At 39.3% G+C, this 12651-nt stretch overlaps 1 protein-coding gene across 3 annotated transcripts in view; it reads right to left on the reverse strand.

The window, feature by feature from the left end:
* GLG1 (golgi glycoprotein 1) overlaps positions 1–12651 on the reverse strand; it is a 153285-nt gene that overhangs the window by 42442 nt on the left and 98192 nt on the right. For all 3 annotated transcript variants that reach the window (XM_040443123.1, XM_040443124.1, XM_040443122.1), the window contains exons 3-4: positions 7750–7836; positions 4184–4399 (exon numbers count right to left, since the gene is read on the reverse strand). In XM_040443123.1, the coding sequence (XP_040299057.1) occupies positions 4184–4399; positions 7750–7836 (303 nt within the window). The remainder of the gene's footprint in view (positions 1–4183; positions 4400–7749; positions 7837–12651) is intronic.

Consider the following 12651-nt stretch of genomic DNA (forward strand, 5'->3'; position numbering starts at 1 on the left):
AGATCCTTTACCAAAGTTGAGGAGCCCATTAACTTAATTAGGTGGCTGCTAGCAACTAGGTCTTAATCATATAAACATGAAAATAATAATCTGATAGTCAACTTTTCTCTCTCTTTTTTTTTTTTTTGAGAGAGTGAGTGTGTGTGTGTGCGTGCGTGCGTGTGTGCGTGCGCGGGGAAGGGGCAGAGAGAGGGGGACACAAGAGAATCTCAAGCAGGCTCTGGATGGTCAGCACACAGAGCCCAACACGGGGCTTGAACTCATGAAACCATGAGATCATGACCTGAGCTGAAATCAAGAGTTGGACGCTTAACCGACTCAGCCACCCAGGCGCCCCCTGAGAGTCAACTCTTGATTTATATTTAGTCTTTAGTCTTGGGTCACAGGGTAAAGAAATGACTTCCGTGTAATGAGTCTTAAGTGTTTCCCTGTATACTCAGGGTTTGTAATGGTTTTAAATGTGCCATCAGTAAGATTATCTATTTAGGGCTGTTATATTTCCTAATGGTTCCATTTGCTTCTTCTTGGATTTATTTATTTTTTTTAATTTTTTTTTTCAACGTTTATTTATTTTTGGGACAGAGAGAGACAGAGCATGAACGGGGGAGGGGCAGAGAGAGAGGGAGACACAGAATCAGAAACAGGCTCCAGGCTCTGAGCCATCAGCCCAGAGCCCGACGCGGGGCTCGAACTCACGGACCGCGAGATCGTGACCTGGCTGAAGTCGGACGCTTAACCGACTGCGCCACCCAGGCGCCCCTGTTTCTTCTTGGATTTAAATAAAGGCAGCAGCATCAGGGTTTAAAACCCCCTAAGGAATCTAAGATTTAATTATAATTATAGCAATTGTAGCACCACATATTGGTACTGGGCTATAACATCATCTCCATTAGAGGTTTTCATTCATCTTAACTTTAGATAGACAATTTTTTCAAATAAAGATATTTCAAGTATTCTTATTGGTTCCCCCAGAGTCTCTGAGCTTTTCAGTCTAGCCCGTTTTACTTTTATAACTGAAATGCATGTAAATATTTGAAAAGAAGACTGTATGGCTAATTCCAGAATAAGAATGAAAGCAAGGGAGGAAAACTGCACAGTGGCACATCATTGACAGGAAAATAAAATTACTTAGGTTAAAAAAGGTTACATTACTAATATATAGGCTTAACACTGAGTAACAAATGATCTTGCTAATGGACTTAAAATGAAACTTTAAAAGTTCTGTGGTGAGACAAAGGTCTTAAAACTACTGCTAAGTGTCCTGATCAGTTTTTAGCAATTTGATAGGTAGTATCTTTTCTTCCCCATAAACCTTGTCCTTTTTTTTTTTTTAAGAACAGAGAAAAATAACATTAATCTCAAAAAGGTAGGGAAGAACTCAGTTTTCATTTCTGCTATAAACCATTCTTTATTTCAATATTTTTGGTGTCTTCTTTGATCTTCCTTACTAGACAAAGAGAGAAAAAGACCGTCCAAACATATTCAAAGTAGTTGGTTAAAAGCAGGGAATGATAAAATTATTTAACTACTGGATGAAAAGTCTAAAAGTAGTAATAATGTGGCACATTTCCTTAATTAAGTTCCTATAATGGATGATACACCGTGCTTTTTCTTCAGATGATCTGCCCTTTCATTTTAACTATGTTTGTTCAGAAAAAAATGTTATTAATATATAGTCTTTGTTGGGGCGTCTGGGTGACTCAGTCAGTTAGGCATCCGACTCTTGATTTCGGCTCGGGTCATGGTCTTTGTGGTTTGTGAGTTCAAGCCCCACATCGGGCTCTGTGCTGACAGCATGGAGCCTGCTTCAGACTCTGTCTCCCTCTCTCTTCTCCATCCCTGCTCATGCTCTCTCACTCTCAAAAAATAAACATTATAAAAAAATTCATAATCTTTGTTCTCAAATTTATATATACTAACATTTTGAAAAAAATAATAGTCTTAAAATCATGACTTTTCTATATTCATACAGAGGCAGGGTACAGATTAACCATGACCCCTTTCCTCTGACCATTGGAGGAAGTCAGTTCAAAGCCAGTCACAGAGCAATTTGCAAGCTTCATTGGCAAATATGAAACTAATGAGCCTATTTTCTTCTGTGGTCAGAAGCTGATTCGTTAATTTTCAGGATAATCTGCATATCTAAATAACTGGCTTCAGAAAAGGAAACTACCGTTTAGAAAAGCCAAGAAAGGCTAAAGACCTGCCTCCCTCCTTTTTAAACTTGGCTGCAGTACCAGAGTGGGTTATATAGGAGGGAGCATGCTTTTTCGAGTGCAGGTGTGACTCCATCTTCTTGTCCTCGAAATACAGAAGAAAGTCTTTGATGCTAGGATAGGGATCTGATATAAACAGAAATTCACCTAAGCAGTAGGTATGGCAAAAGATAACCATGACAAAAATGCGCAGCCTGATGATCCATAGAAGTGTTTCTGTTATTTTAACAAAGCTGGGCAAATAGTCCTCACTGTCCTGTCTTTGGGCTCTAGTACTACTGTGTTCTGCGATCGTCTCAGTCACTGAAACTTAATAACTCATATATGCAGTTGAAAGCAGGTTTTATTCTGACAATTCAGATTGCCAGGGGGAGGGAAGCTAAACAGCAACTACCTTGGTGTCAAAAGGAAAAACTACTACAAAGAGAGATGAATCGTAATGGTCTACTCTACGGTGTGGACCACTAATCACAAATATGGAAAAGTGTCATCACTGATTCCTAAAAAAATGTGTCTAGGACACTTATGTGAAGATTTTAAAAAGAGTGAGATATGGAACTGGAAATAATCTCTCACACCCTAAATAAAGGCAGAGGCGCTTCCTGAATAATTAGGGTAGCTTAAGTGCTTTTGTGCCATTTCTAGAGTCTGCTGGGAAGGAAAAAAAATCTGCCTTCTTGATTAAAACTGGCCTTTCTTTAGCTGCCAAAAGCTGTATGCCAAATTCACAGCACTTTCAAGACTGACTCAGAGGTGCCCTGTGAAAGGGCCAGAGCCCTGTGCTGGTGGGAAGGAAAAGGTATTTGGTGACAGCCAGGTAAGAACCAGCACTAAAAGCTTCCAATGAACTGGTGTGTGCAGCTCTGGCATTCTAACACCAGGCCCCCTTGGTCAGTGACAGAAGCCCGCAAACCACGGGACAATGAACAAATAGAGGGCAAAGCGACAAAGGGGTTTTATTTTCTATCATATTTCCTAAAGAGCAGATTAATGAGCAGTGGCAATTAATAGCTGATGCCAGACATATGCCTCAGACCACCTCTCCCTCGGCAGCTGTTACTTCTCAGGAGTTTCCTTCATTTTGCTGAGCCAACAAATTCAGAATAAACCTGGCCAAACTTCCATTATGACCTCCTGGACAACAGATTCATAGGAACAAAAGGAAGACCAGATAGATATAATTAAGAAAGAAGAAATTAGCTAGGTGGTTATTTTCTTTCCTATCTTTACTAAAACTAGTTCTTTTGAGAGAAAGATAACAACAGATCACATTTATAGAGTACCTTTCCTGTCAGAAGCCCAAAGTACCTTTATGTACCTTAAACTTTTCTAATATTTAAATATCTTCTTTTGTAGCAGTGTGCTAAGTAATTTTTTTTTTAATTTTTTTTTTCAACGTTTATTTATTTTTGGGACAGAGAGAGACAGAGCATGAACGGGGGAGGGGCAGAGAGAGAGGGAGACACAGAATCGGAAACAGGCTCCAGGCTCTGAGCCATCAGCCCAGAGCCTGACGCGGGGCTCGAACTCCCGGACCGCGAGATCATGACCTGGCTGAAGTCGGACGCTTAACCGACTGCGCCACCCAGGCGCCCAGTAATTTTTTTTTTATATCAGCAATAAGGTATTTGCAGAGAAAGGGTAGAAAATTCAAGTCTCTTCTAATCCAACCACTTTGCCCACAGACGACAAAATGCTCTGGCAAGGAACAATACAGGTACCCGGCAAGTGGTTTAGTATTTTGAAGATGACACTACTCTTGGCTGATATTAATTCCTCTGCTTCCCCATATTGAAACACAAACAAACGAAATGCATTCACAGGTTAACGAGTCTTAGATCTGAGGGCTGTCTGGACCTCTACTTCAAGGCCACCTCCAGCCCTAAATTTTTCCCATGCTAGTTATACAACACTTTACATTCATCAAGTTTGCAGGACCCCTTTGGTGAAGCCAGTATAGTAGATACCTTTTCTCCAAGCCGAATACTGCCACATTTCAGAATGTTGATGTCATTTTTGCAGTCATCCATGAAGCCACAGATTAGACGGTAATCACTGAAAATGATGGCCGTCATCTTGGTGATGTATTGGTGACACTGGTATTCAGTGATATTGCCTCGGTGATCCACCAAGCAGGAAACCAAGTAACCTTTTCCAACTGGTTCATCAGCACATTCTTTAATCTGCTCCAAAGAAAGTGGCTGTTTTACACAAGTATTTTATTTTCCTATCATGTAACTTTTATAAAAGAGAGAATGTGTGATCTTTTCTTACTGATTTCCCATCTCTGTATTTGGGAGAAAAAGAGGAAAACACTTAGAAATACATTTATTTTAAAGAAAATAGTGGCGGGCATATTCAGATCATTGTACTCTCTAGGAAATACCCGCTAAATGTGTTTTGCAAGAAATTTTTACAATTTCAGCTTTATTGAGATATAAATAAAAAGAGCTTCTAACATCTACAGCTTCAGAATGGCTGTACTGAAAAGTTCCTTTATCCACGCAAAGAAGGCAATGGACAGTGAGATTAATCTGGGAAACAGGTCTGGAAAACAGGTGCAGAAGTGAAGTCTAGTACCATGCCCCAAGTCAAGCTACACAGCAAACCATTACTGTCAGGGAAACCTAATGGCCAAAAGGAGGGAGGCAGGAAGGCATAATATTACTTCTTGACATGACATTAATGTGTTCTGAATTAACTGTGGATTTGGACATGTGTTTTTGAACTTTAGTAGAGTCCCAGCTTCGCCACTGTGGTCTGGAACACAAACATGTTTAAAATGATGCTCAGTGCAGTCTGGCAAAAAGTCTGAGAAGGGGAAGGCCACTGCAAATCTAATTTGGGTGGTTTAGACAACATGTTCTAGAGGATCAAGCACAGAGTAATTCCACATGGTTACTGTTCCTGCAAAGTGCATCCCAAACCACAAGTGCTAATGAAGCAAACTAGCCAAAAAATGCTGAAATTCAGTCCTAAAAGAGTAAAATCTACTTATAGGGTTGTAAGCTTGAATTATAAAATGGGGAAAGTTGTTTGCAAAAATCCTACTGCATTTGAAGAAATTAAAAACAAACAAAAATGGTAGTTTTGACAAGAGTAAGGGGCCCAAATGTAAATGTTTATTTTTACTATAAATGAGAAGAGAATGTTTTACTGGTTTTTTGAAACCAATAGAGACCATTCTCTACTATCACACTTATCGTAAATATGTATAGAGGGCAAAACAAATACACCACACACACATCATCCTATAGCCCACTAGGTCTCTTCATGTCTAATTCTTGTATCAAATCCAGATCAAGTCAGACACTCTGTTCAAGACAGAAGACTGTTTACTTTTAAAGAAGCAAACTTGAGAATTTAAGTAAATAGTCTCACTCTGGCTTCAAGAGGCAGCAGAGACCTTCAACAATCAAGATGAATGCAACTCTTTCAACTTAACCCTGAGGTTTTTTTTTTTGTTTTTTTGGAGATGCCTAAAAAAGAGGGTCATGAATGTATTTCCAGGAAAAGGCTTGTTTTGTTTTGAGTAAAACAAAAGTTTCAAAAGTGAAAGGAAGGCATTTGTAATCCAACCAATGAAAAGCCTGTGCAAGAACACAAAACTAGTGGCAGACACCTGGGTTTTAAAACTTAATAAAGTGCAAGAGTTCAATACAGCCCTTATACTGGGCAATCAAGTTTATAAATCTGAAGAAAAGCCAGGAGCACATTTTGAATTGGAGCCCCAATAAGAAAATAAATGTGTATTTAGCTTCAATCACTTGAGATTTTACTGAAGCACAGAGACTGAGTACCTATTTGTATTTTAGTTCACCACCAGTTACAATAGGGCATGGTGTTTGATTCAGAAGATTATGCTTTCCTTCAGCCATTCCATTGGCTAGAAGTTTAATAAGACAGAAAGAAAATTTCTAAGATTAACAGCAAGAACCGCAATAAATCATCAACATATTTATGAATGGGAGTAAACTCTGAAGTGGCTGGGGAGCAGATTCATAAGGTGCCATTAGAAAAATGCTGCTGTCACTCTGTTTTTGACGTGAAGCAGGAGGGAAGCAGGAGGAAAGCAGGAAGCGAGCAGTATTTGCTTCAACTACAGACAGTAAATAAGTTTGGTTTGCAATTTGCAGGTATTCTTGTGATGCGGTTTTTTTCCTTGCAAATAGGATTGCAAGAAAGAAGATAGGAGAGAGATGTAGAATAAAACATTTTGTGGGCAATTAGGTTCTTCCTGATTTTAATTTTCCTGATTCCAGTATAATCTCCCTCCTAGGGAGGGATAAATTCTGGTTTTTACTTGAAATCTTTGACAAAACCACAACACCCAAAAGGTTACAAGAGAACCATCATTACATACCCATTATAAGAAAACCAATTATACGTATATATATCTTTTATAAGCCAGCCAAGAGTGAAATTTTCCTGATGAATATGCAGAGACTCTGGGCAAAATTTCCACAAGGCAATCAAAGTGCTATAAACAGCTAACCATATAGCTAGCTAAGGGACTATGAGGTGTGCAATACTAAAGCCGAAGCCCAATGTTTTCAAAGATACGCTATTCTGTTCTGAAGCCCCAAGGTAACTATGAAGAAGGGTAACTGCTTTAAAAGAATAAAACATATCAGATCCAGTATTAGAAGGTGTAAGGAAGCAAACAGGTTCTAAACAGGGTCCCGTAATGATGTAATTGAGGAACAGAGCTGAGGCCTTATCTGGTTGGAAGAGGGTGGTCCTGCTAAGAACCCTTAGAGCTAAGAAAGTGGTCCTGAATTGAGTCATCAGTAGGGTAGTTTGAGGGCAGATCTAGATGTTGCAAAATGTACAATTATTAACTCTGAGGTGGAAAAACAGCAACTGTTCTTTGTGATTCTTATACTTCAGTATGCAGAAATCTCTGGCTTTTTGAAATTCTTATCATTGATTCCAAAAAATAAAATAAAAATTTCAATACCACAATTTTCACTAATATCATTTGTTGAACCAAGACAGTTGAAAAGTTTCCCCAATTAGCACCCATACAGTGCTATACTATTTTCATTATTTTTATTTTTATACTCAACATCTAACTATAACAACATACACAATCCTTCCACAAACCTTTTTAATGCTAACTCCTATTATTTGAAGCATATGCCTCTGTGGTCCAATTGATCCAAACGTGTAACTCAGAAACGTTGATAAGCCTCTTGGGGAGACCATTTTGATATGCTTTAGACATCAGCAGATTGTAAAAAGTGTGACTGCAGCACTGATGACAGAAGCAGTTGTGTCCTCCATCTGGGGACCAACGGAGCCTGATTTCCAATGTGTCTGAATCAATAGCGTCCTACTGTAACTGTAGGTGACTACAGGAGGCTAGTTATACTCCCCACTGCAGTGGCCTCTCTCAGACAATGTAGATGTGAATTCCAAGAAAAGTAAAGTAACTGAGTCAGTTATTCCTCCCTTAATGACTGGTCTGGACAACAGATGTAATTTTCTCTTCTAAGCCATTAAATACCCACAAAAGTCTGTCACAACCTACCTCTGATATGGTAGATTTGCAAACCTCTCTGGCCACAGATTCAAATTTGGGGTCTGTAGTTAGATTCAGCTTGTAATTCCACAACAACTAGGTATAAGAGAAAAAAAACAAACAAAACACTGCAGTTAAAATAGTATGAAATTTTCCATCAATGGTTACCGTAAGTGACAAAAGTCCATTACACAGAGTCAGATAAAAGCATATTCAGTTAATGAAAAGTAAAGTAAGAGGGGTGCCTGGCTGGCTCAGTCAGTAGAGCATGCAACTCTTGGTCTTGGGGTTGTGACTTTGAGCCCACGTTGGGTAGAGATGACTTAAAAAAATTAAGTATTTAAAAAAAAAGAAAAAGAAAAGTAAGATAAAAATGTCATTTTGTTTACAGATAAAAGGAAAAAAAAATGAGGGCACCTGGGTGGCTCAGTTGCTTAAGTGTCCTGCTCTTACTTTTGGTTCAGGTCATGATCTCACAGTTGGTGAGTCTGAGCCCCTCATCAGGCTCTGTGCTGATGGCTTAGAGCCTGCTTGGTTTTCTGTCTCTCTTCTCTGGGCCTCCCCGGTTCACGTAGGCACATGCACACATGCTCTCTCTCTTTAAAAAAATGTGCAGACAAGGGCACCTGGATGGCTCAGTTGGTCCGACTTTAGCTCAGGTCATGAGCTCATAGCTCGACTTGAGAGTTCAAGCCCCATGTCGGGCTCTGTGCTGACAGGTCAGAGCCTGGAGCTTGCTTCAGATTCTGTGTCTCCCTCTCTCTCTGCCCCTCCCCTGCTCACCCTCTCACTCAAAATAAATAAACATTTAAAAAAATGTGCAGACAAAATAAAATATTACCACTCAGACATACTTGTTTATTTTTTCACTTAAGAACAATTTTTTTTAAGTCAAGAAAAAACTGCAATTAAAATCTCTGGTAAGGTTTTCAGAGAAAACATTAATAAAGTTGTACAAGCTAAATTTTATTAAGCCTATTAAAAGTATAACCCTGAAGCTCAGATTTGGTAGCTTTAGTTGCAGATTTCACAATCCACAGTGCTTTCATAGATCAGTTTTATGAAGGAGAGATGCCCAGAATCTAGTTTCCTTTATTCCTTTAAAATTCCTTTCCTATCTTTATTCCTTTAAAATTCTCCCTTGTCTTGACATATACACCATAAGGTCTACTTTACACAACTGTTTTAACATGTTTTAAACTGCAAAATATCTAAAGCCATTACTGTTCACAGGTGAGGGCTTAATATTACCTTAGCTTTGCAGCTTTACTTAAAATTTTTCCAATATATGATTCATTTTCTGAAAAGTAGCCCAAAGGAGCCCTTATTCTAGGCTCAGCTGGAGAGACAGAGCAGGGACTTTGTATGATGCTGAAAATGGAGAGATTGGGGGAGGGAGAAGCAGTTCACAAGTCTTTCTCCTATACTCCAAGACTAAACAATGCAATCACTCACTCACTGATTCACTCAAACATCTGGTTAGCACTTATGATCTACCACGCAAGTCTAAACTCAAGGTCTTCATAGGCTATTACAGGAAATAGAAAAAAATGTTCTGAGTATGTACTGTTTTAGGAGCTGGGAGTTAAAACAGAAGAAAGACAAAGACTGTCCAGTGGTGGCTATGGTCAATGGCAAAGTATTGCAAGTATTTGATCAACAGCAACACAAGGTACCACAACAGTACAGGGAAGGAGTACCCGAGACTGCGTTGGGGCATTTGGTCCAGTAAAGTTTACCATAGAAAGTGCTATCTAAGATAAAACCTGAAAGACAAGCAGTTAGCCATAGTAAAGGGGTAAGGAGAAGACTATTTTATTAGGTAAACGAAACAGGATGCACAGAAGCTCACTGAAAGTGATGCAGGGCATGCCAGAGGAACGCGAGTCCAATGGAAGACTGACTCTGGAGAGGCAGCCCAAGGCCAGGTCATAAACCCCTAGTAAGCTATGTCTGAGCTCCAACCTGAGAATAACAGGGAGTCACTAAAGGGAAAGGGAATGACATGACCAGATCTGCTTTTTAGAAGGAGAACAGTCTTATATAACCTGTGTTAGGAACAATACAGAAATAAGCAGTTAATTCTGTACAGGAGTACTAAAGAAAATTTTGTGAATAAATAACACATGAAAAATGAGTGGGATTTCTGCTCCTCTTCTCGCAAAAAAAAAAAAAAAAAAAAAAGCCAGCAAAAAGCTCTAATCTCTCGACTCTCATCAATAAGTGAGTTTTTAGAAAAAAAAGGAGCATAATCTGGCCACCATCTATAACAAAATCTCTAAGAGGACGAACTTCTGTCTTGTTCAGCACAGTGTATGCCAAGTGCCCTGAAGAGGGAATGATGGAACACATAGGTATCAACAAATATTTGTTTAATAGACATACAAAAGAACAAACTTATACCATTATGAGTGACAAGTTCAAACAACAGGACATATGAGGCCAAACTGAGAAGGGGTATAACAGAAGCTTAGCTCTAACTGAAGAAATCTTGGGCCTCCTGGTTCCTCACAAGCAAAGATGAATCCAGTGAATCAAAAGACAAGGTCAGAATTTAGACAAACACATTTTACAATTATCTATTAATTCAGTCCATACTACTTGGTCATTAAATTTTATATTTTAAAATTAAAGCAACATTCTTCTTTTAAAATTAAGAACATTCTAATATTCTGTATGTATATCTAACCAAAGATAGATTAAAAATTTCCCTCCTTATTGAGTGACTTGTAGCTGACTCAATGCCATTTCTTTCAGAAAGAAAGAAAGAATGAGAAAGAGGGAAAGAAAGAAAGAAAGAAAGAAAGAAAGAAAGAGAGAAAGACAAAGAAGAAAACAGAAAGACAAAGAGAGGAAGGAAGGAAGGAAGGAAGGAAGGAAGGAAGGAAGGAAGGAAGGAACAAGCAAGCAAGAAAAGCTGTCTGATAGCTCAAGGATTTAGAGTAAACAGCAAGAAATGACAGAAAAATTATAAAATACAAACCACAGATTGCTTCCTTACTTTTATGCAAACTCAGATGTGCTATGATGGGCTAGAAACTGATTTTTTGTCAAAGCCATTTAAATAATCACTTAGATCTTCTGAAATGTCTTTAACTTTTAATTTGGCACCCCTCATCCTTTATTTTTCTTTCTTTTACTTTGAGATAGAATTCACATACTATAAAAGCCACCACTTTACAGTGTACAATTCAGTGGTTTTCAGTGTATTCAGAGGTGGTACAACATCACCATTTTCTAATTCTAGGACATGCCCATCACCCCAAACAGAAACCCTACACTCACTTTGTCACTCCTCATCCTTCCTGCTCCCATTCTTTGGCAACCATTAATCTATTTCCTGCTCTTTTATATTTTAAAGTTTATTTATTGGGGCACCTGGGTGGCTCTATCAGTTGAGCATGACTCTGGCTTACATCATGATCTCATGGTTCAATGAGATTGAGTTCAATCCCCACAAGGGACTTGCTACTGTCAGCATGAAACCCACTTTTGGATCCTCTGTCCCCACCCCCCTCTCTCTCTGCCCCTCCCTTACTCGTGCTCTTTCAAAAAGAAACAAACATTTAGAAAAAAAAGTTAATTTATTGGGGGGGAGGGGCAGAGAGAGATGGGGGGGTGGGATAGAGAGAATCCCAAGCAGGTTCCAACCTGTCAGCACAGAGCCCGCCTTGGGGCATGAATCCACGAATCGTGAGATAAGGACCTGAGCCAAAATCAAGAGTCATTTAACCAAATGAACCACCCAGGCACCCCCTGCTCTTTTATTTTTAACATGACCTAGTAATGATTATTACTCTAAGTAGAAAGGGAATTCGGGGGCACCTGGGTGGCTCAGTCGGTTAAGCGTCCGACTTCAGCCCAGGTCACGATCTCGCAGTCCGTGAGTTCGAGCCCCGGTTCGGGCTCTGGGCTGATGGCTCAGAGCCTGGAGCCTGTTTCTGATTCTGTGTCTCCCTCTCTCTCTGCTCCTCCCCCATTCATGCTCTGTCTCAAAAATAAATAAAACGTTAAAAAAAAAATTTAAAAAATAAATAAATAAAAAATAAAAAAAAAAAAAAAGAAAGGGAATTCAGCACACGAAGCCACCAGTATCTTTTCCTCTAGAAAACACACATTGCACACTTCATTACTGACAGTGGATTACTCATACCATACTTGATAAATGTCCTCTCCTGAGTGGTTATAATCAACTAAGAAAAATAAGTGCAACTGACAATAAGTGCTATCAGTTAGGAGAATGCATTTCAGCTTCAACTTTCTTAAACATAAGATGTTCACTTTTAATTCATCTACATACCCATCTCCCTCACCCAGACACATATTGAGTAACTGCTATAATCTGGAATCCAGCTAGGTGACAAAATTGAGAAGAGTGAAGGAAAAAAGCCACCGTCTCGGCATTCAAGGAGCTCAACCATAGGAGCCAAAAGATTTGAAAGAGTCAGACTGAGAAGAAAATAAGCAATAAAAATACAGTGTGATAAATCTGATACCAGATGCATGCAGAAGATGTTATGGGAATACAAAGGAAGAATACAGCTCAGTGAATGTGGAGGAAGGGCAGGTGTGGGAAGCAAAGACCAAGTTATACTGGGCTTGATCCCCAAGAATAAGAAGGAATTTTGTCAGGTGGGAGATTGGGGTTCTAGGAGTACAAAGCTAGAGAGCACAGAGAGCGCAATAATAACTTCTGGGGACATCCACAGTTCAGAACGGCTGCAGCTGAGGGATGAAAGCTGGGGCTGGCAGGTTGCAGGCAGGGGTCAGATCACACTGTGTATTAGAGCTCACATTAAAGAATGCGTATTTTACCTCACAAGAAATGGGAAGCTAATCAACAATTTTAACCAGAGAACTCAAAAGCTTAACTCTGGTCACAGTGCAGAGAAGGGCAAGACGAGGGGAGGT

The sequence above is a fragment of the Herpailurus yagouaroundi genome, unplaced genomic scaffold, assembly GCF_014898765.1.
Source record: "Herpailurus yagouaroundi ecotype Mexico unplaced genomic scaffold, PumYag 190, whole genome shotgun sequence".
NCBI classification, from domain to species: domain Eukaryota; kingdom Metazoa; phylum Chordata; class Mammalia; order Carnivora; family Felidae; genus Herpailurus; species Herpailurus yagouaroundi.